This window comes from Heptranchias perlo, chromosome 12 (genome assembly GCF_035084215.1).
Source record: "Heptranchias perlo isolate sHepPer1 chromosome 12, sHepPer1.hap1, whole genome shotgun sequence".
In the NCBI taxonomy this organism is placed as follows: Eukaryota; Metazoa; Chordata; class Chondrichthyes; order Hexanchiformes; family Hexanchidae; genus Heptranchias; species Heptranchias perlo.
In genome coordinates, this window is record NC_090336.1 from 35478646 (window position 1) to 35502411 (window position 23766).

Genomic DNA, 23766 nt, shown 5'->3' on the forward strand with positions numbered 1-23766 from the left:
GTTGTTGGAGTTGCAGCCATCCAGGTAAGTGAAGAATATTCCATCACACTCCTGACTTGTGCCGTGTAGGTGGTGAAGAGGCTTTGGGGAGTCAGGAATGGAGCCACGCGCCGCAGAATAACCAGCCACAGACCTGCTCTCGTATTGCCCTCACTTTGTCACCATTTGAGGTCACTGAAACATAGGGGTTTTTAAAAATATACAGGCAACAGGTTTTGTTCCCAACAAATTATATTATATATAAAATTCAGTATATGGGGCATATGTTTAATTGAAAACCTGCAGTACCCGTTATTCCTGTAGGTGGCACTGTTATGGGCCATTTCAATGTTAAAGGTGTCACACTGTATGATGCACCATAGCGGATCTATTTTTGTGTATAACTCCCAGTAATTGTGCAATCTAACCATCAGTTTCCAATTTTCATCCAGCACTTTTTCCTCAATAACAACTTTCTATTATACAAAATAAGAATTTAAACAAAATAAAAAATTCAAAAATTACATATTTCACAACAGCATGCTTGCATTTATCAAATGGATTGGCTTTTTTTTAAAACTGTCTTCTTTAAAGTTTTTACTTGAAGGCCTCAGCCTCTCCCAAAAACCTAGGCTTATACAAATATTTTGCCCAGAACTGGGACTCTATGAGCTGAACTCGAATTGTACATTAGGTGTGGCGTACCTAATTTCCCAGGATGCATCAGTATCGTTCAGTCAATTGTAATGATGGATATTTTTCTTCACCTCCCTAGCATGTTCTGCTCAGGAGCTTTTCTCCAAATAATTTTCAAAAACAAGAGGGCACATTTCAAAAGCTGAGCGGTAAAATTTATATTGAGTTTTTTTTTACAAAAAACAGAAGCTATGTGTGTGGCATGTTTGAAAGAGAGAGAGAAATGAATGTTCTGATGATACATTTATTGTAGCTTTTGTTTTGTGTTTTATAAACTTTGAAAAGTGTATTAAACTGGGGGGAAGAGAGAGCTTTCTTCATTTAATGCAAAATACTTTTTATATTTCTATTTTCATTCAGATTTTTGAAGCTCAGTGTCCATGCTGTTAAATCTGTTTTCTGTAGACAGGTGGCAGACTTAGAGACTCAGGTAAAACTGAATCTACAAGTCTGCTGGGAGTCTATACTGAAATTGGATTACAGAGAATGTACAGCACAGAAACAGGCCATTCGGCCCAACAGGTGTTTATGCTCCACACGAGCCTCCTCACACTCTTCTTCATCTAACCTCATCAATATATCCTTCTATTCCTTTCTCTCTCATGTACTTATCCAGCTTCCCCTTGAATGCATCTATGCTAGTTGCCTCAACCACTCCTTGTGGTAGTTAGTTCCACATTCTAACCACTCTCTGGGTAAACAAGTTTCTTCTGAATTCCCTATTGGATTTATTAATGGATACCTTATATTTATGGCCCCTGGTTCGAGTCTCCCCCACAGTGGAAACATCTTCTCTACATCTACCCTATCAAACCCTTTCATAGGGCATCATTTTAGCACCCGCTATCGGGTGCGTTCCTGGCTGGGGGGCTCTGAAAATCGGAGAATCCCGGAGCGGGTCGGGAGCCCAGCTCCAACCCGCCCACTTTCGGGTTCCCCACTGACGCGCCGGCATGCGCGCGCAGCCCCCGCATGTGGGACTCCCGCAGGCAATTAAAGCCAGTGGGGTTCCACTTGAAGGTATTTATTTTGCTTGTTCAGGTCATTAACTGACCTGATTAAGGAATTATGCGAGGAGGGGTGGGATTTTATAGAAAACTGGGACTGTTTCCCGTACTGGGGGAAACACTCCCAGTTCAAATGGACCTGCTGCAGCCATCAGCCTGTGGCAGCTGCAAAGGTCCATTTGACAGGTGGGGGGGGGGGGGGGGGGAGGGAGACCCTCACTCATTGCAGGAGGCCACTCTGTCACTTGGGACAAAGTTTGTCCTCCACCACCCTCCTCCTGACAATCAAAGTCACCAACTTGCACACTTACCCCGGGGTCCAGAGACATGTACCTACCTTGCAGACCCCCTCAGATGTACATCTTCCGGATGGGGGCCGCCGTAGCTGCAGTCATGACCTCCTCGGAGGGCGAACAGCATCACCAGCCTCGCCATCCACGCCGTCCACCTCTGACACGTGGAGCTCCACAACAGAGTGCTGTGACACATCCACCTGCACAACAGGAGGGAGGGCAACCACAGAGAGAGATGTGTCGCAGGGGGCACTACCCTCGCCACAGGGTCCACAGACCAAGGCTCAGCTTCCTGGACCTCTCTGAGCAGCAGTGCACACGGAGGCTCAGAGTCACTCGACATGTAGTCGTGTACATCTGCAGCCTCCTTCATGCCGAGCTGCTCCTGGCTGGCCCGAACACCATCTTCTTACCTGTCGCTGTCAAAGTCACCACTGCCCTCAACAACTTCTCCTCCGCATCCTTCCAGGGTGCCACCGGGGACATCGCCGACGTTTCTCAGCCGTCTGCACAAAAGAGCCCTGCAAATACACCTACACCCACTCTGCAGTGACACAATGGGTGGCATCAGTTGTGGGTCTTCATAGTGATCCTCAGGAAAGGGCATTATTGCACAAACCAGACAAGATTCGCAAAGACATGGCAGTAGTGGTGCCAATATAATATGTAATGTGAGTTGGTCAGAAATTCAATATAAGTAACAACCATGGCAAACCCTCAAACACCCTTGTGCTTCCCTTTCATGCTCATGACACGTTTGCCTTACGCTTCCTACCGCACGTATGTGATGCATGCCCTGTGGCTGCAGCACAGGTAGTGGCAGGTTGAGTGAGGCTGACCGTGAAAGAGATGCACGAGAGGGTGAGTATGAGATAGAGCCATGAGATTGTATGAGGATTGGGTTGAGTGGTAGTGGCGGGATGAGTACTGGCGAGGTGAGTAAGTGCAGGTAAGATGAGGATGAGGTTTGAGTGGGTATGAGGGGTGATGTGACAGAGTAGTGTTGGCAGTGCAGAAGGAGGTGTGGGGTGGGGGCGGTGATGTGGCAGATGGAGTGTAGGGGAATAAGTAAGTGTACTCACTTTGGCTGACCTACCGAGGTCATTGGAGCGCCTCCTGCACTGTATGCAGGTGGGCGATATGTTGGTGGTACAGGTGACCTCCCCAGCCACCTCGAGCCAGGCCTTCCTGGTGGCAGAGGCAGGCTGCTTCCTCCCGCCCGCCGGGGGGAAGTTCTCTGTCCTCCCCTCCTCCTCACCCCATGTATTGATACCTGGAGTGAGGCATCATTAAACTGGGAGCAGCCTTCCCCCTGGGCTGCTCCATGCTGTAATTTTCTCTATTTGTTGCAGCATCTGTCAGTGGAGGACTGCCCCTTTAAATAGAGCTCCTCCAGCTGACAGATCTTACTGCGCATGCGCAGCCCGCCCGACGCGCAGATCAGCAGTGGGGAACCCGGAAGACAAGGTAAGTGGATGCAATTGGGCTGCGATCGCGCGGGTAGCTGACTAATTTCACCGGGCGCGTTACCCACGCGCCCGATAGCCCCCCCCCGCCGCGAACCAGCAGCTTTGGTAACATCGAGCCCATAATCTTAAAGACCTCCTCTATCAGTCTTAAGTCTTCTCTTTTCTAGAGAAAAGAGCCCCAGTTTGTTCAGTCTTTCCTGATAGGTATAATCTATCAGGAAAGACTGAACAGTTCCAATCTCATCATAGTAAATCTTTTTTTGCACCTTCTCCAGTGCCTCTATATCATTTTTATAATATGGAGACCAGAGCTGTTCACAGTACTCCAAGTGTGATCTAACCAAGGTTCTATGCAAGTTTAATGTAACTTCCCTGCTTTTCAAATCTATCCCTCTAAAAATGAACGCCAGTGCTTTGGTTGCTTTTTCTCATGGTCTTATTAACCTGCGTCACTACTTTTAGTGATTTGTGTTTCTCTACCCCCAGATCCTTCTGCTCCTCTACCCCATTTAGACTTATTTTCCAAGGAGTTTGTGGCCTCCTTATTCTTCCTACCAAAATGTACCACCTCACACTTATCTATATCGAAATTCATTTGCCAATTATAAGGTCATTCTGCAAGTTTATTAATGTCTTCCTGGATCTAACAGCATAAACGCTGGGAGCCGGCTGACAGGCGATGGGTTCCCGCAGTTTGTGTTAAAGAAGGGTCAATATAAAATGTGGCCTAAGAGAGTCAGAGGATTGGAAGTGTTTAAGTGTTTTTTAAATAGCAGCTCCAGTTTCCTCCTTGTATGTTTCACCAAAGTGTAAGTTTATATAACCAGTTAGAATTGCCATCTATCTAGTTCGGACGGTCCAGTTTTTGAATGGTGTGCAAGACTTTTTTTTTTTAATATATAAATGAAAACTGGATGCTCAAGTTTGGTTTTTAAAATAGCTCACTTTTTCCATTTACTTCTCAAATTTCATTATAAGCAAAGCAAATATTAAAACTCAAGCCATGATCCCATCCTCTGTCCTCTTCTGAACCCTTGTCTAACTTTGACTTTGCAAAAGATAGTAACCCTATAACTAGTTCAAACAGGAATTGATAAGGTTTGTACAAACATCCTTTCCCACAATGGCCCTTAGTTTAATTTTCATATGAATGTAAAGCTAGTAGTGTAAACGGGGCTATTAGCAGTATTTACTATTCCTCTCCACATTGTTATTCATGGTGTATTGCGCTGGCACAACTCCAGAATGACTAAAATATAAAATCTCACACATTGTTAAGAAATGATAAAGCTTTGTACTCCAATGTTAACAATACAGTTTAAAAAGATTGGATTTAGATAAATTTTCTCACTTTTTTAATATATAAATAAACACCTTAAAAGATTATGACAAAAAGTTGATTTACATCACAGCAGCTGCATTTCACGAACAATGGATTAACCTCTTTACAATAAGTGAACAGAATTTGGGAATGTTTATTCTTCCAGTTTTTAAAGCATGCAACCAATGTCACATAGTATGAAGGATAACTAATGATTTCCTGCCATAAATTAGGGGATATAGCAGGATGATTCACAGCATCCTCTCATTTTGTGTTTCAAAAGCAGTACATAACTAGTGGCAGATCTTCAAGTTTCCTGCCTCCAAAAACCTGACCCCAGTTTAAAAAAAAATATTTTCCCCTAAAATGATTAATCCAGTTTAAATGCCTAACAAGAGTAAAACTTACAACTTAAATACATTCAGGTATCAGTTAGTCCTGAATTATTTTTTAAAAGCATATTTTTTAAATGAGAAAGTTTTTAATGTCACACTGAATCATATACTCAGTGACCAACACTGTTATAACTGCATTTTTTCTTAAACTCTCGACACACGAGTTCTGATTAAATGAACTATGCATTTTTTTTAAAGCTTCAAATGTGATTTTAAAATGCAAGACTCTGATTAGAGTGCATTTATAATCATTAGCACAATATCATCATTCATAACTGGTGGTTTTAATGCAGACTACACATACTGAACTAATATCAACAACTTGCATTTATACAGTGTCTTTAATATTGCAAAATGTCCCACGGCACTTTACTAAGGAGGTGCTGTGAGGTGTGTTAAACAGACACTGAGCAGGAGAAGAGTTAGATGATGAGATTAAAGACGGTCAAAGAAAGGTTTTAAGGAAGCACTTAAAGGTAGGGAGAAACTAACTAGGTGAAAGGGCAAGGAAAAACAAAAAAGTTTAATTCATAAATATTTGAGGTTTTTCCAGCACATCATTCAGCAAAATATTATTTAAACTTCACAGATCTTTGCTCAGTAATGAGAACTGTTGGTCCAGTAGCTCACTGAACTCCAAACCTATAAGGTTGCAAATTAGAGTCCCTTAATAATTGGGGTAAGTTTCACAAGTTCTCAGCCAGGTTATCAGATGGGGTGCTGCAAAGCAGCAGAATCACAGCTCCTTTTACTCCCAAAATTAATGCACCATCACATGCCTTCTACATTCTCTGACTACAATAGCACATCATTTCATCAACCATTTCCTCAGAATCATGTTGTCCCTTGAAGCTGTATATTCAAATTCTAAAAAGGTTTGCTTTATTTTTTATTAGAGACTAGATGTGTATGCAAAAAAGTAAAACCTTTTGGAATCCGATTATAACCTTTAATGCATTCAGGACAGCAAAATAAGGAAAGAACTTACATTTATACAGCATCTTATCACATCCTCAGGATGTCTCAAAGCTCTTCACATCCAAGTTTTGAAGGGTCGTAACTGTTACGTAACCAAATATGGCAGCCAATTTTGCACACAAGCAGAACTGCAAATGCGATGAATGGCCAGTTAATCTATTTTTGGTGGTGCTGGTTGAGGGAGGAATGTTGGCCAGAACAGAGTGAACGCTCTGTTCTTCAAATAGTGCCATGGGATCGACCTGAATTAGTAGATGTGATCCTAGTTTAATATCTCAAGAGAAAGATGGCAATGCTTCTCTTAGTACTGCAATGACATGTCAGCCTAGATTATGTGCTCAAACTCTGGACTAGGGCTTGAAACAACAATCTTCTGACTCAGAGGCAAGATTGCTACCAACTGGGCTAAGCTGACACTATAACAATGCTTGGTGCTGAAACTAAAGATTTGTCTGATCTTCCAAACAAAGTATTAGATTCTCCACATACTTTACACCACGGCTTAACCGATCTGATGGGCATTTCATTTTAAAATTTTCTCCTTACTCCAAACTTACGTAATTACCTGGATGAGGAGAGACGCACAAGTGATCTGCTCCCAAGCCTCTGACAATCCCATTCTTAAGTCAGCTTCTAGTGATTCATAACAAACGGCCAAAGCCTACTTACCCAATTTTCCTTCATTTCCTGTGGAGGAGTAAATGACCACAGTGCTCCTCCTGCTTCTAATTCTAAAAGTTAGCTATAATTTCCACAGCCATTATTAGATTGTACAAATGTATCAATAGCCAAATAAAAAAGAGTTACAAAATAAGTCACTCTTTCCTAAAATGAATAAACCGAGTCCCGTAATATAATGCACTGTGAAGGCTGAAAAGAGTAAAAGAGAACATGAAGTAAATCAGAAGGTAATGATTGGAAGACATCAGGTTTTGAGTTTTAAAAGCTTGAAGAGGAACGCAAGTAGTTTTAGTTTTGAGGTCCTGGAAAAGAATAAGTTACAGCAGTAGACAAAATGATGCATGCAGTTGTCAACAATTTCCATTATAAATTCCTATATCCACATTTATAATGGAAACCGTCTATGTAAATTTGTCATGCTGTAATTGCATCCTGCCGGCAGATAAGTTATTGCAATGCTTCTCACTGGCGTGAGAGTGTAATTACAGCATGACAAGCTTACATAGGCAATTTCCTTAATAAATGTGGACATAGGAAATTATAAAAGGGAAATACAAAAATAAGGACAGAATGAATGACTGTAAAATGAGGATTCAATTATGCTGTGAGCCCTGGTCCAATTATCACCTGCCCTCTAACCCCAGTTCACCTGAAGACCACACTTGATCTTGACTCCCCATGTGCAGCACCAGAAGTGATAATAAAGTTTTTTTTCTAAAACTAGTCAAAGTGAAAGAATTAGCATTTTTGTATAGCTGTTGTACAATGGTATATGATTGCACATTAGAATTCTTGACAGAGGGGGAAGAGAGGGGGCGAGAGAAAGGGGACAAGACAGAAAGATAGAGACACCGATTCCAACTTCCATTATAATAAGTTTACTCTTCAGAAAAACTGTAACAAAAGAACATAAATAATACCACTACCCACCTCAAGCCAACATATTTAGATTAGAGAATAATAGCATCATACTTTTTAATAGGAGGAGGAAATTTGTCCTCTCAAGTGTTGCATTAATAAATTTCTATTGAATGTCTCTCATTTCTCCCAATCTACAGATCAGTACAATTATTATTTTGGCCAGTAAAGCCTTGGCAATTCAACAAGGTGGTATTTGGACTACAGCTACAAAATATACAGGAATAGTTTTTTTTTAAAAAGTTAACTTTTTGGAAAAGCTGAAATCCAACGGCCCAAATTAATACTCTAACACTGGGAAAAAAGTTATTACAATTAGGTCAATTTCATTTTTTGAAATTGCTCAGTATCTAAAATACTTTTAAAAAGGAAGTACTGTGCATGCAAACTACCAAGTCAATTCTGAATGTTCGATCAAATGAAAAGCCTCAGAGTGCATATGCCTCAGTTGAAACTGGATTCTACCTGGTTAGATGATCACACAATATGGGGTTTCATGTTGGATCTACTCCAAATTTAGACAACTTTGACTATTCATATATTGACATCTTCAACCAAGCCTCATTTATTATCCAGATGTACTATACCGATGACTTGTGATGTCATCGTTGATGTTGGAATTGGTGACTCACTACTTTGTGAGTTTTTATGATCAAGCTAAAAATGAACATTCAAAAGATTTCACAAAAACAAGTTAGTGATATAATCATTTGTGCGGAAGAGGAAATATAATTAGACAGTAGCCTCTTTTGCAGGTCTGCAAATTGTAAATGACCTCTGGCAGGTTCCTTTGAAGCTGTTAGAGTCATGCCTTGTTTTGGAATTTCAGTGCATAGTGGGGGGGGGGGGGGGGGGGGAGAGACTAATAAAACTCAAAAATCCTGCTGGTGACCTTGTTGAACCTGCAAATGGGGAATGCGGACCTAAAGAGAAGTGGCCACAATACAATGTAAGCCTTTGAATGGCACATTAGGTAAGTTTCATCTTGTAATTTAAAGAGCTGTGCGATCAGCATGTTAGATTTAAATCAAATTCTCAAGCTGCATCCTCTGGGGACTTGATCGCAAAGCATTGTAAAGAATAGTTTCAGCCTTGGCTAACTATAAACATTACTCGAGAGTATGGTACCTATTTACATCATGCACCCCCTCCATCACCGCCCTCCACCACTTTTAGCCAATTACCAGGAGGCATGCAATAATGGCTCTATACTGACTTCCCATTTGCCCTGAAGACAAGCCTGGTCTCTTCAGGGCACCTCCCCAAAACAGGTTACTAACTAAAGTTGAAGAAATCAAACACGCATCTACCACTTCACAAGACTGGTACCTTTCTGTGATAACTATTTCTATTGGAAGAATTAATTGGCAACAATTTTGGAATAATGCTAAACATTCAGAAACTAAATAGTGAATGATCCAAAGCCGGCAAAAATCACATAAGGCCCCAGTGCCTTTAAAAGCCTTTCACTCTTCTCGTATCTCAGTGCATAAATGCCACCTGAGTCATAAAGACCAGGACTAAGCAACATAACATAGTCTGGTGTTGTTTAGTCAATAATATCAACCAGCTTTATCGTGCAGCAGAATTTGGTAGGCTAATGATAAAATTAATGTCACCCATGTATTTCAAATGATATTAATACAAAATATAATCAAGACACTTTCCTGTAATTAGCTTACCATTACATCATGTAATATACTATGTTTCAAATTAAGTATTTCTTGCATCAAACATAAAATCAAGTATTTCATCCGATAACAAATGCTGTCTTTATCTCAGGCTTTTATTCACTCTCTCAGTTTATTCATCTTCAAAGTGAACATTTCAGATAGAACTCACCCCAAGGTCTTCTTCATTCTGTAGTAGCTGTGAACGAAACAAACGTTTCTTCAGCAAGGGTTCCACTAGTGTCAGGTAAATCATATAAAGCAGCAGCAAGCCCAGAATAGACAAATAAATGAAGATCGTTATCTGCAGACAAGAAAGGTAAATAAAATGAATAATACACCCTTTGACCATTAACATGAAAATAACAGATCTTGAATGCTGGGAAATAAACCTGACTAGTAAACACATGATACCTCTCTCCTGAACCTTTTCGTCTCGCCTGTAGGAAACTCTGCCGTTAGCTTGGGAGGGGGGTTAAAGAGAACCTTTTCCATGAAAATGTTCCTATATTGCTTTGCCTCTACATATAAAATTGTCATCAATAGTTGATATAGCTAGAAACAATCTTAAAATGGTAGCCTGAGCACAGGAATGTTCTGTATAGCAAATTCCTCCCAGTATGGATATCAACAATATGATGGCGCAGAGTAGAACACTTTATGTTTATATCACCATGAAGCAGAGGCGCTACTAGAGATGTGATTTTCTAAATAATAAAGACTGCTATTGTTGCCATTATTCTGTTAAATGAAATGAAACAAAAAGATTTACTAACAAAACCTCAAAAGGGATCAAAAAGAAGATCTACGTAAGGAGGCAGAGGGCAGGCTGAGGTACTAAATGAGTACTTTGCATCTGTCTTTACCATGGAAGAAGATGCTGCCAAAGTCACAGTAAAACACAAGGTAGTTGAGATACTGGATGGGCTAAAAATTGATAAAGAGGAGGTACTAGAAAGGCTGCCTTTACTTACAGTAGATAAGTCACCTGCTTCAGGTGCGATGCATCCTAGGTTGCTGAGGGAAGTAGGGGTGGAAATTGCAGAGGTGCTGGCCATAATCTTCCAACCCTCCTTAGATATGGGGGTGGTGCCAGATGACTGGAGAATTGCAAATGTTACATCCTTGTTCAAAAAAGGGTGTAAGGATAAACCCAGCAACTACAGACTAGTCAGTTTAACCTCAGTGGTGGGGAAGCTTTTAGAAACGATAATCCGGGACAAAATTAATAGTCACTTGGACAAGTGTGGATTAATAAAGGAAAGCCAGCACGGATTTGCTAAAGGCAAATCGTGTTTAACTAACTTGACTGAGTTTTTTGATGAGGTGACAGAGAGGGTTGATGAGTGCAATGTGGTTGATGTTGTGTATTTGGACTTTCAAAAAGGCGTTTGATAAAGTGCCACATAATAGGCTTGTCAGCAAAATTGAAGTCCATGGAATTAAAGGGGCAGTGGCAGCATGGATACAAAATTGGCTAAGTGACAGGAAACAGAGAGTAGTGGTGAACGGTTGTTTTTCGGACTGGAGGAAGGTATACAGTGGTGTTCCCCAGGGGTCGGTACTAGGACCACTGCTTTTTTTGATATATATTAATGACTTGGACTTGGGTGTACATGGCACAATTTCAAAATTTGCAGATGACAAAAATCTTGAAAGTGCAGTAAACAGTGAGGAGGACATAATGGACTTTAAGAAGACGTAGACAGGCTGGTGGAGTGGGCAGACACATGGCAGATGAAATTTAACGCAGAGAAGTGCGAAGTCATACATTTTAGCAGGAAGACTGAGGAGAGGCAATATAAACTAAATGGTACAATTTTAGAGGGGGTGCAGGAACAGAGACACCTGAGGGTATATGTGCACAAATCTTTGAAGGTGGCAGGACAGGTTGGAAAAGTGGTTAAAAAGCATACAGGATCCTGGGCTTTATAAATAGAGGCATAGAGTACAAAAGCAAGGAAGTTACGTTGAACCTTTATAAAACACTGGTTCGGCCACAACTGGAGTACTGTGTCCAATTCTGCGCACCGCACTTTAGAAAGGATGTAAAGGCCTTCGATAAAGGTGCAGAGAAGATTTACTCGAATGGTTCCAGGAATGAGGGACTTCAGTTACATGGACAGACTGGAGAAGCTGGGGTTGTTCTCCTTAGAGCAGAGATTAAGAGGAGATTTGAAAGAAGTGTTCAAAATCAAGACGGGTTTAGATAAAGTAAATAAAGAGAAACTGTTCCCATTAGCGGAAAGGTTGAGAACCAGAGGACGCAGATTTAAGGCGATTGGCAAAAGAACCAAAGGCTACATGAGGCAAACCTTTTTTACGCAGCGAGTAGTTATGATCTGGAATGCGCTGCCTGAAAGGGTGGTGGAAGCAGATTCAGTCGTGGCTTTCAAAAAGGAATTGGATAAATACTTGAAGGAAAAAAATTTGCAGGGCTATGGGGAAAGAGCGGGGGACTGGGACTAACTGGATTGCTCTTACAAAGAGCCGGCATGGGCTCGGTGGGCCAAATGGCCTCTTTCTGTGCTGTAACCATTCTATGATTCTAAGTACATAACATGGCTCAGCCAATTTCAGCAGAAACATGGGGCAGAAGGAAAAATCCAAAGAATTAGTTAGATTCATATTTTTAGTGTTATTATGCTTATTCAGATGTGACAGTAACCCAAGGACAAATTTTTTTTTGATTGACTATAAACTAGAAATTTTGCTATGACAAATCATTCTTAGGAATACTTTCCCATTTGTTGCAAGTTGTAATCTGTTATGTAGCAGGATTAAATAAGAGCTTCTGGACAGACGGAAGACTGTATAATTGTTAAAGTAGTTACAGCAAGTAAAAATGTTGTGGTTTTTACGCATGTTACAGGCTAGCTAATATACATGAAAAGTATTTAGTTTGTGGGTAATGAATAATTTATACGGTATTGGTTATATTTTTAAAAAATAGAATGTCATCCCTTTATTTGTAATTAAATAGTAATATAAAGCACAAAAACCAGCAAATTTTGGAAGTACTTTAAATATACACATACAAGAAAATCTGTAATGGCTCAAATACCTTTTGTAAATACACTTTCAGATTGAATACAAGAGTCTCTGTGTACTCAATCAGGTTCTGGTTTCTGGTACAGCAAATTCTGTTGATTTTATCTGCTTGTACAACTTTCTGTATCAGCAAACAAGTAGTGAAATCTAAACATTTCGTCTCAGCAAGCCCCAGATTTTGGTTCTCTTACCCTGCTTCAAGCTCCTGTTTTTAACCTCTTCGGTCTGAAATCAACATTTCTATTAACACTGATGTGATTCTAAGGCAACCTCAACTTTATAATATAAATGATTAAAAACAGAAAAAACAATGTCATAAATACAACATTGCACATTTTGGAAAACGTGAACATTTTCCAGGATTGCAACAAACATATAAATCTATATAATGGAAGACACTATGGGTCGGATCTTGCTGGAAAAATAACAGCGTGTTAATGACACACGCAGTTATTAATGTGCAAATTGGTCAGCGAGTTCAAGGAATTAAGAGATGCGCCGAGAGTTGCGAATCTCCAGAACTTGCTGGTCGATTTACGCCACTCCGACGTTTGCTGCACAAACGGCATCCTGCCCTTAGCCTCCCCGTTATTTTTAAGAACTTGCTAGATTTTCACATTGACTGCCCATTAAATTCACCACAGAAAGTTAAGTCTTCTAATGAAGAGCGCAAGTACCCTTTTAACAACGTGTTAATTATTAATGCAATGGAAATCAACCTCCTGGCCCAGAATGGGAACAATTTAAAGTGTTCAATCTTATTCCTGCATGTAGTCAATTGTTGTTAGAGATTTTAAAAATGTCAAATTTTACATTTAAAATTGTTTTCTTATTTTTCCTTTGTCCATTTTTTTCCTTTCTCTCTCAATCCAATCTTTCTGTCCCTCTATTTATTTCTCTTTCTGTATCTGATTTGACTCTAATTCACCCTCCTTCTCAGTCGTTCCTCTGTTTCTTTTTCAATCCATAAATCTCATTGGTTAAGGAGATACACTGTTGGTCCCGCCACTAACCAAGGTCCCAGATGTCCCGCCGCCCTCGCCACGCCAATATCAGCTCACACTTCCAGCAAGTTATGGGGCAAAACATTTTTTGAGCTGAAGAGTGCAGAAAAAGGCCTAACGAACGGGGCACACCTGAAATGTACCGCTCCAGCAAGATTTCTTTTACATCAAATAAAATATGCTGCTAATTAAGTCAGGGAAACAAATCTGCAAGATCTTTTGATAAAAAGATACAGTCTGATCTTTAAGTAAAGTGAAATGAGCTATTCAAATGTTACAGTATTGAACAAAAATTGAATGTTTCTATTAATCATTGCACATTATAATAAAGAACAAGCAACAGAATTTCTTGATGTTTACATTGGCTCCATTTGCATTTAGCAACATAAGAGTTTCCTCCTTGACCAACAGTATATAAGTGCCATGGAAACAGGAATTTTTGTGTAATTATCCCTAATTATTAGGATGTTATTTTAACAGGTTATTTTTGACTGTAAATCAATTGCAACATGGTAATAAGGGATAACTGAGTGACACCAATAATAAAATAGATATTTCGATTTATGTTTACTACTAGACAATTCCATATATTTCCCCTTTAAGAATGTATTAAGTAAAACATGACGTGGGAAAGAAAGCTTTTATTCTTAAACTTAAAAAAAAATACCGTAATTGTAGCTGAGCTTCTTTCTTCATATTTGCATTCACATCTCAAGCAGTAAGCTTCAACATCTTGACCAGCAACTGGCATGGGATCAACAACATGTAGGCAGTCACTGAAAAAGACATTTCAATTGCTGTCAAATGTACTACAAACTCTCTTTTTGCCCAACTTACATTTAGTCCATAGAAACAATACTATCAGTGATGATCAGATCTTTTCTAAGTATGTTTAGTAATTATAGTCACTTCTAAATTAAAAAGACAACCATTCTGAATCACATTGTAATAGTTAACTTTAACAGCAGAAACACAAAAAGCTTGAGTATTTCAGCAGGTTCAGATTTTGCAGGGACTGTTTTACACATGATTTCTGGACTCTAACTAGAAATATGAACACCACTGAGAAAAATCCTCATTTCTCCACAAAAAGGTACTGATGGAAAAGCTATGGAAATGCTTTTTTTAAAAGTTATAGCATAACAAGTGTTGGGGAGCACAAGGAAGAATACTGGCAAAATTATAGCAGACAGTTTGTAACAGGCTTGAGGGGCTAAATGGCCTTCTCTTGTTCTTATTCCTGGATATTCAGCACAACTACAGATCAGGATTGGCACAACATTCAGGTCTGTTCAATTTTATACATTACCCGTACAAATGTTGGAATTTTTTTTAAAATTGAGCCTTCCTGAAGAAGCAAACAAAAAAAATCCTTCAAGATAAAGCTTTAAAGCCTTATACTGTACAACATATTTAACTTTTCTCTTCCTCAATGAAACCTGCCATTTCAGATCTCCTGTGCCAACAATGAGCTTCTCAGCTGGCATCAGCTACAAGGTCCATCAGCAAGCAGCTTCATGTGGAGGAGCACAAATCACCATCCTTTCCATCCAAGATGCCAACTCCAAAACACCCAACATTTTAGTACTGGCTAAGTACTCCTATCCACCTGTTCTTTACTGAAGTTTCCCACTCCAAACTGGAAAAGGACACCAATCTGCAATCTTTTGAAGTTGCTTGCTGATTGCCACCTGAACAGCTCCTTGTTAGGTGATGAGATCTGAAATAACTGCTATAATAGTATTGTCCTGATTCTCCAAACTGCACTGTCTTCCAGCCTATAAACTTTTAATATCTATCAGATAGAAATTTGACAACAGTTAAGATACTTTCCTGTCACCTGGGCCAAGCTTAGATTAATGGTAAAAGAAAGTTCCCTCTGCTGGCAATATGAAATGAGCTCAGGCAGTCACAACTTAGTGTCTGATAGACACAAAACCACAGCACAAAGCTGCTTATAATTTGTCACAAATCTGCAACAAATTGGGAGTGCACTCACTGATACCACAAGGATGGCTGATGTGTGAAGTGGAAACACTCACACACATTCTAGCACTCTATTAAAGTTGGGGCTCAGTAAGAAGTTTACTCTACATATGTACATAATCTAAGAATACATAGTATGGAAACAGAACACCAAAAAATGAAAAAATCTTCCACTCTCCAAACCTAACACTGATATTCCCGCACCTCAATGAATACAAAATTCGCCCAAAAATATCAATACATAGGACACATTGGTTTAATTCTCCACGCCACCAGCTCCCGTCATTCGCTCCATCACTGCAAAAAGGCACCAGCGAGGGAGGGGGGAAAAGAGTTTGTATCCTTGCAAAGATGGATGCGCATCATCCTTTTCACAGTATAGTATTCATAGTCATGCCATCTACTCCATTCAGGTCCATTCATGCGTGAAGTGGTAATTAGCATTACTCTGTTGTCAACAAAGCTGTATCCAATAGCACCACCTAATGGTAATAGCTATAAATAAGTTTTGTGCAAAAATAAAGCATGTGTTACATTTCCAACTGCAAGGATGTTACCAGTAAAGTACAATGGTCCCCTAGTCAAAGTGTATCTTCCAATACATACACTGCTGCATAAATCTGATCAGCATGGAGCAAGAATACTGCATTTTTAGAACACAAACTTTAAGAGTGATGGAACAGAGCAAGATTAAAATCTTTTGTTAACAACTCTCCCAGTTCCCATCTAAATGGTCCTATTACAAATTCTGGTCTGCCATAGATACCTGCTCAGGTTTACTGGTATCAGTCACTCCCGTAACCAGTCTAAGCATCTTACTTGATATTTATACACTAGCATAACCTGGGGGTGTAACAATAGTTCCGCCCCGTAACCTGAAATAGATAATCTCTTCTTCCACATGTGTACAGTACTTCTTCAATCCCTCTGAAGGTGGATATTTGGCGCAACAAGGCTTGATACAAATCATTATGCTGCTTTATTTCACAGTGAGTATAGGGCAGCTGTTATCAGATTCACTTAGTTCAATCAGTACAACTTATCTTCATGTAGTAATACAAAAATAACGAACACGCTAAACTTCCCTACATCAATGGGTCATCTTGCTTGACTTCAACAAACTAATTTCTAACTTTCTCTGCATTGTATCAGTCATGCAGCCTTTCACTAAGCCTCACAGCTTGCAGCCTTCGGTTTCAAAAACCTGCCTGTATCTGTCTGTGTGTTTTATCTCTTGCTGTTCAAGGGCAAAAATGGGATCAATGACTTTCCAATACAATGGATGTTAGGGGTTTTTCAACTGCTACGACACACTAATGAATTGCTTATTCATGCTCCAAAGGCAAATAACAACAAAGCAACCCAACAGCATCTTAATTACCCATCATCTCAGGACTCCTATTTTTAAACTTACGCGAACACTCTATGCTTTGAAACACAACAATTGAAGTAAATCTTTTTCCAAATCCTTTCTGCAGAAAAATGGTCAAGAAATCCTAAAACATGTGTTGGATTCACATCAACTGTAGGCCTGCTCAGAAAAGTCATAAGATTGGATTGTGTGGGAAATGGAAATGGCACATTGGTGCAATTGAAACTGAGGCACATTGTTGAGACAGTGTAGAAGGAGTTTTATTTTGCATCTACTCTGGAGTGCCTGATGAAAACATTGGGAACCTAAATGAAGTGTTACATTCCTCAGTACTGAAATCCTTCAGCTTTTAAAAAATTAATTATCGGGATGTGGACATCGCTGGCAAAGCCAGCATTTATTGCCCATCCCTAGTTGCCCTGATGTGGTGGTGGTGGGCCTTCTTTTTGAACCGCTGCAGTCAGGTGGTGAATGCTGATTCTTTGTAGTTGTTTGATGAAACTGAATGGCTTGCTAGGCCACTTCAGAGGGCAGTTAAGGGTCAATAGCATTGATATGGGACTGGAGTCACATATAGGCCAGATCAGGTAACAAAGGCAGGCTTCTTCATCTATAGGAAAAAAGGTTTAGATTTCCTTACCTAAAGGACGCTAGTGAACCAGTGGGTATTTACGTCCATCTGACAGCACAATGATCACTTTTACTGATACCAGCTTTTTATTTCTGGATTTTTGAAAAAACTAAATTCAAATTCTCAAACTGCCATGGTGGGATTTGAACTCTCATTCTCTGGCTAGGCCTCTGTATTACTAGTCTGGTAACATAACCTCTACACTACTTCACCCTATATTACACTCAGCCTATAATTGTGAATTCACTTATCCTCTCTTTACAGGGGAGAATTTAAGCCAAACTAATTTACTTACAAAGATTTTAACAACATCCAATAGGGCAGGATTTCACACAGAAGAGCAAGATGCACTGGATATTCCACCTTAAGGGCAACAGGAAAATCAACATTGGCTCAAACAACTGCAAAGGGACATCCCATCAGCCAACCATAGAGCACCACTGACAGGTCACAGGTTTTCAAACTGGGACCCATGAGGTGATCCCAGAGATCATTGAAATCATCAGATTTATGAGGCTGAGGCTTGGCATAGTGCATACTATAAGTGCAGTCTAATGAATTCTATATTTTTTCTGTATTTGTTGACCTACTAGCACATTATTTTTGATACGTATTGTGCACTACTGAAAGCATTTTCTGCTACAATGATTACAAGTTAAAACTTTGGGTAGCAGACTGTGTTTCATACATTAGTGGAGGGGGGGGGGTCTCTCGAAGTGTGTCAATATTGGAATGGTTGCAGGAATATTTGAAAATTATTGATTTAGGTTACTGTCAGTCCTATTCTCCTGATTGAAAGAGGCAGTCACATACGCTATTGCAGGAAAATTAATTGAGGGGCTGATAAGGAATAGAAAATGAAATGCAATAGTTTTTTAAAAAACAGATTCAACATTTATATTTTAAGAGAGAAGCCTACTTACCAATCCTTTTGTGATACATTTTTGTTGTAAATATGACCTGCATTGTCTTTGTAAGGTGGACAAATGCACGTGCACCTGATATCTCCAAAATTCTGCAACACAACAGATGTATAATTAGACCACAATAGTGGTGCAACTTTATTTACGTTGATTTAAAACTATTGTATGAGCCTTGCGCCACCTACTACTGAATGCATAGGGATAACTTAGGAACACATGTCTATGTTGGAACATGCACTGTAAAGGCCCAGTACCATTACTAAGGCATCTTTCCATAAACATATTAATGCCACACACCACCACTGCAAACTGTGAACCAATCCTGATTGTCACTTTAAGCAGTACAGTAGAACTTCAGCATTTGGAACCTTTAGGACTGGTACATTTATCTGTAATATATATATATTTACAGTATATTGCAAGTCTTACATATGTAACATGCACTTTCTGTCCACATTAACCTTACTTTCTGTGTCACAATTTTTAAATCACACTTTTTTAGGTCAACACTTATAATGGACAAATTATACACCGACATTTGCCTCCATGGACATTTGCCGACATGGCACTCTTGCACTATTCTTGCCTGCCTCCCATCACATCAGCCTCTGCTGGCCACACAACTGAAAACTGCTCTTAACTACAACTAACATACCCATTTTGTTAAAAGAAAATTGAAGTTCATCCCTGTATCTCTTCTGGCTCTGCCCAATTTGCCCTATACTCAGTCTCCTCCCACCCCACCTTAGCCACAAATCCCAGCTCCTTATTTAAAATGCCAGCTGATAGTCAGTTCTTTATATAATCAAATGTTTGCTGGGCCCTGCTCTCTCCCAGCTCCCCCTCAGCTCTAGGTCTTGCCAAAAATGTTTTTAAAGTAGGGTTGGAGGAGGTTACAGAGCTGATAGGGCTGAGGCCACGGTGGGATTAAAATACGTGGATGAGAATTTTAAATTACAGGCATTGGAGTACTGGGAGCCAATGTCGGTCAGTGAGCACAGCGTTGATTGGTGAGCAGGACTTGGTAGGTTAGGATATGGGCTGCAGAGATATGAATGAGTTGAAGTTTATGGAGGGTGGAGGATGGGAGGCCAACCAGCAGGGCAATGGAATAGTCAAGTCTGGAGAGGACAAAGGATTGAACAAGGATTTCTGCAGGAGATGGGCTGATGCGGATGATGTTACAGTGATGGAAGCAGGCGGTTTTTGAGGATATGAAGTTGAAAGCTCAGCCAGGGATCAAATAGGACACTGAGGTTGTGCCCACAACAGCGGCCAGGGAGTGGGATGGAATCAGTGGCATTGGTATGGAGTTTGTAGTGGGGGCTGAGAACATTGGTTTTGGTCAGGAGGAAATTATGGCTCATCCATGACTGGATTTCAGACACGCAATCTGACAACATAGAGGCAGTTTGGTGTCGAGAGAGGTGGTGGTGAGAGAGCTGGATGTCATCTGTGCACATATAAAGTTTGACACTATGTCTTCAAATTATTTTTCCATGGGGCAGCATGTAGATAAGGAACAGAAGGGGGCCAAGGATAGATCCTTGGGGGAACCCCACAGATAACAGTTCAGGGGCAGGAAGAGAAGCTGGAAATGCTCTGGCTACAAAATAACCTATTGTAGCCAGAGCATTTGAACAAGAGTGGAACCAAGCAAGGCATGTCCCATTGAGCTGGACAATGAAGGAGAGATATTGAAGGAGGATGTGTAGTCGACTGAGAGGTCAAGGAGAGATAATGCACCACGGTCACAGTCACAGAGGATGCTATTTGTGACATTGATTAGGACTGTTTCAGTGCAGTGGGATGAGTAGAAACCTCATTCAAACAAGGAGTCGCAGGAAAGAGGATGAATTTGGCAGGTGATGACATGTTTGTGGACTTTGGGGAGGAAAAAGAGGTTGGGGGTGGGGTGGTAGTTTGCGAGGACAGTGGAGTCGAGGGTGGGATTTTTGAGGAGGACGCTGGCAGGACCAAGCGAAAATAGGTCCACTGGCCTTATTTGTTTATGTGGGTGCCCATTGCAGCCCCAGACGCAGTTCCCCGGTCGCATAGGGGAGCGAGATCGGCTGGCTGGGATGCCAGATCAGGGCAGCAGGCAGATCCAGGGGGGTGGGGGAGGGGCTCCTCCTGGCTGCACGTTCAGGCAAGTCTAAAATTTTTACTTACCTTTTACCTCTTTAAGGGCCGTTGGTTTGGCTGCTATGCGCCCGAGAAAACTAACTGTAGCACTCTGTCGCGATCCAATTTGGCGAAGAGGCCTGAAGTAGGCAGTGGGCCCCCAATTTACATTGGCAATGGACCTAACGTCTGTTTCAGGTGGGCAAACTGGACGACTACAGGGCGCTGTAACCAATATGGTGTGCAATTCTGGTGTAAACTGAGTGCATACACACTGCACACCATATTGGACCCATCAGCGCCTGTTTCTTTCTCAAGATAATGGCACTGTGCAATCAGGTTTCTCGGCTTATGTTCTTACAACTGCAGCAATAAATTCCCATTAAATTGTAAAACTCCCCAGGTTGAGACATGAGCTAGACTACCAAGCACCTGCATATCAAAAGCTTTTCCAAAATTTGCAGCAGTCTCCATCATTATCAGCTCTGTAAGAGCTGCAATTTGCAGCAGGGCATGAAGAAATTAAAGATGTTTGGTTCTCATCTAAACAGCTACAAAATAATAATCAATAATTGATCAGACTAATCTTTACACCAAAAAGAGTTGCATAAGGAGAGCATTTAGGGAGCAGCGATCATAGTATCATAAGGTTTAGAATAGCTATGGAAAAGGACACAGACCACTCTAAAGTAAAAATATTCAATTGGAGGAGGGCCAATTTCAATAGGTTGAGAACAGATCTGGCCCGGATAAATTGGAATCAAAGATTGGCAGGCAAAACTGTAATTGAGGGGCGGGGTCGATTAGGGACCATAAAGGAGATCTACTCATGGAGGCAGAGGGGATGGCCAAGGTACTAAATGAGTACTTTGCATCTGTCTTTACCAAGGAAGAAGATGCTGCCAGAGTCTCAGTAAAGGAAGATATAGTTGAGATAGTGGATGGGCTAAAAATTGGAAAAGAAGAGGTACTAGAAAGGCTAGCTATACTTAAAGTAGATAAGTCACCCGGTCCAGGTGGGATGCATCCTAGGTTGCTGAGGGAAGTAAGGGTGGAAATTGCGGAGGTACTGCCCAAAATCTTTCAAACATCCGTAGATACAGGGGTGGTGCCAGAGGACTGGAGAATTGTAAATGTTACAGTCTTGTTCAAAAAAGGGTGTAAGGATAACCCAGCAACTATAGGCCAGTCAGTTTAACCTCAATGGTGGGGAAACTTTTAGAAACGATAATCCAGGACAGAATTAACAGTCACTTGGATGAGTGTGGATTGATGAGGGAAAGCCAGCACGGATTTGTTAAAGACAAATCGTGTTTAACTAACCTGATAGAGTTTTTTGATGAGGTAACAGAGAGGGTAAATGAGGGCAATGCAGTTGATGTGATGTATATGAACTTTCAAAAGGCGTTTGATAAAGTGCCACATGGTAGGCTTATCATCAAGATTGTGGTACATGGAATAAAGGGGGCAGTAGCAACATGGATTGGCTAAGGGACAGGAAACAGAGAGTAGTGGTGAACGGTTGTTTTTCGGACTGGAGGGAGGTGTACAGTGGTGTTCCCCAGGGGTAGGTGCTGGGACCACTGCTTTCCTTGATATATATTAATGACTTGGACTTGGATGTACAGGGCACAATTTCAAAACTTGGAAGGGCAGTAAACAGTGAGGAGGCTAGTGGTAGACTTCAAGAGGATTATAGACAGGCTGGTGGCATGGGTGGACATGTGGCAGATGAAATTTAATGCAGAAAAATGCGAAATGATACATTTCGGTTGGAAGAACGAGAAGAGACAATATAAACTAGAGGGCACAATTCTAAAAGCAGTACAGAAACAGAGAGATCTGGGGGTATATATACAAATCGTTAAAGGTGGCAGGGCAGGTTAAAAAAGCATACGGGATCCTGGGCTTTATAAATAGAGGAATAGAGTACAAAAGTATGGAAGCTATGATGAACCTTTATAAGCGATCTTACAACACCAGGAACCTTTATAAAACACTGGTTCGGCCACAACTGGAGTATTGTGTCCAGTTCTGGGCATCGCACTTTAGGAAGGATGTGAGGGCCTTAGATAGGGTGCATACGTGATTTACTAGAATGATTCCAGGGATAAGGTCTTTAGTTACATGGATAGACGGGAGAAGCTGGGGTTGTTCTCTTTGGAACAGTGACAGTTGCGAGGAGATTTGATGGAGGTATTCAAAATCACGAAGGGTCTAGACAGAGTAGATAGAGAGAAACTGTTCCCATTGGCGGAAGGGTCAAGGACCAGAGGACATAGGTTTAAGGTGATTGGCAAAAGAACCAAGGTGACATGAGGAAAAACTTTTTTTTTAAACACAGTGAGCGATTAGGATCTGGAATGCACTGCCTGAGGGGGTGGTGAAGGCAGATTCAATCATGGCCTTCAAAAGGGAACTGGATAAGTACTTGAAAGGAAAAAAATTGCAGGGCTACGGGGATAGGACGGGGGAGTGGGACTAGCTGGATTGCTCTTGCATAGAGCCGGCGCGGACTCGATGGGCTGAATGGCCTCCTTCCATGCTTTAACTTTTCTATGATTCTATGATAAACCAAATGATCTATCGCCATCAGAAATCTACATACAACAGTAAGGCTTAAAGTTAAATCAAAAGCTAACATTATGAAAGCAAATAGGAACATAACTGAGCAAATTACAAAAACACTACAACCTAAGAATTGGAAGAAAAAAATTACTCAAGGGCTCATACACTACAGCCATTGTAAAAATACAATTTGATTCTCCTCATGTAAGAGCAGAACATAAGAAATAGGAGCAGGATTAGGCGATACGGCCCCTCGAGCCTGCTTCGCCATTCAATAAGATCATGGCTGATCTTCAACCTTAACTCCACTTTCCCACGCAATCCCCATATCCCTTGATTCCCTTAGAGTCCAAAAATCTATTGATCTCAGTTTTGAATATACCCATTGTCTAAGCACCCACAGCCTTCTTGGGTGGAGAATTCCAAAGATTCACAACACTCTGAGTAAAGAAATTTCTCCTCATCTCAGTCCTAAATGGCCAACCCCTTATCCTGGGACTATGCCCCCTAATTCTAGACTCTCCAGCCCAGGAAAACAACCTCTCAGCATCTACCCTGTCAAGTCCTCTCAGAATCTTATATGTTTCAATGAGATCACCTCTCATTCTTCTAAACTCCAGAGAGTATAGGCCCATCCTACTCAATCTCTCCTCATAGGACAACCCTCTTTTACCAGGAATCAACCTAACAAACCTTCATT

General features: G+C 40.8%; 1 protein-coding gene across 2 annotated transcripts in view; it reads right to left on the bottom strand.

The window, feature by feature from the left end:
• Positions 1-23766, bottom strand: part of tmem9b (TMEM9 domain family, member B) — a 52309-nt gene that overhangs the window by 22405 nt on the left and 6138 nt on the right. Inside the window, exons 2-4 of one of the 2 annotated variants that reach the window (XM_067993959.1) lie at positions 18375-18466; positions 14130-14238; positions 9580-9606 (exon numbers count right to left, since the gene is read on the bottom strand). In XM_067993959.1, coding sequence (XP_067850060.1) covers positions 9580-9606; positions 14130-14238; positions 18375-18466 — 228 coding nt within the window. Of the gene's footprint in view, positions 1-9579; positions 9712-14129; positions 14239-18374; positions 18467-23766 lie in introns of both variants that reach the window. The other variant, XM_067993958.1, reaches the window with a different exon arrangement.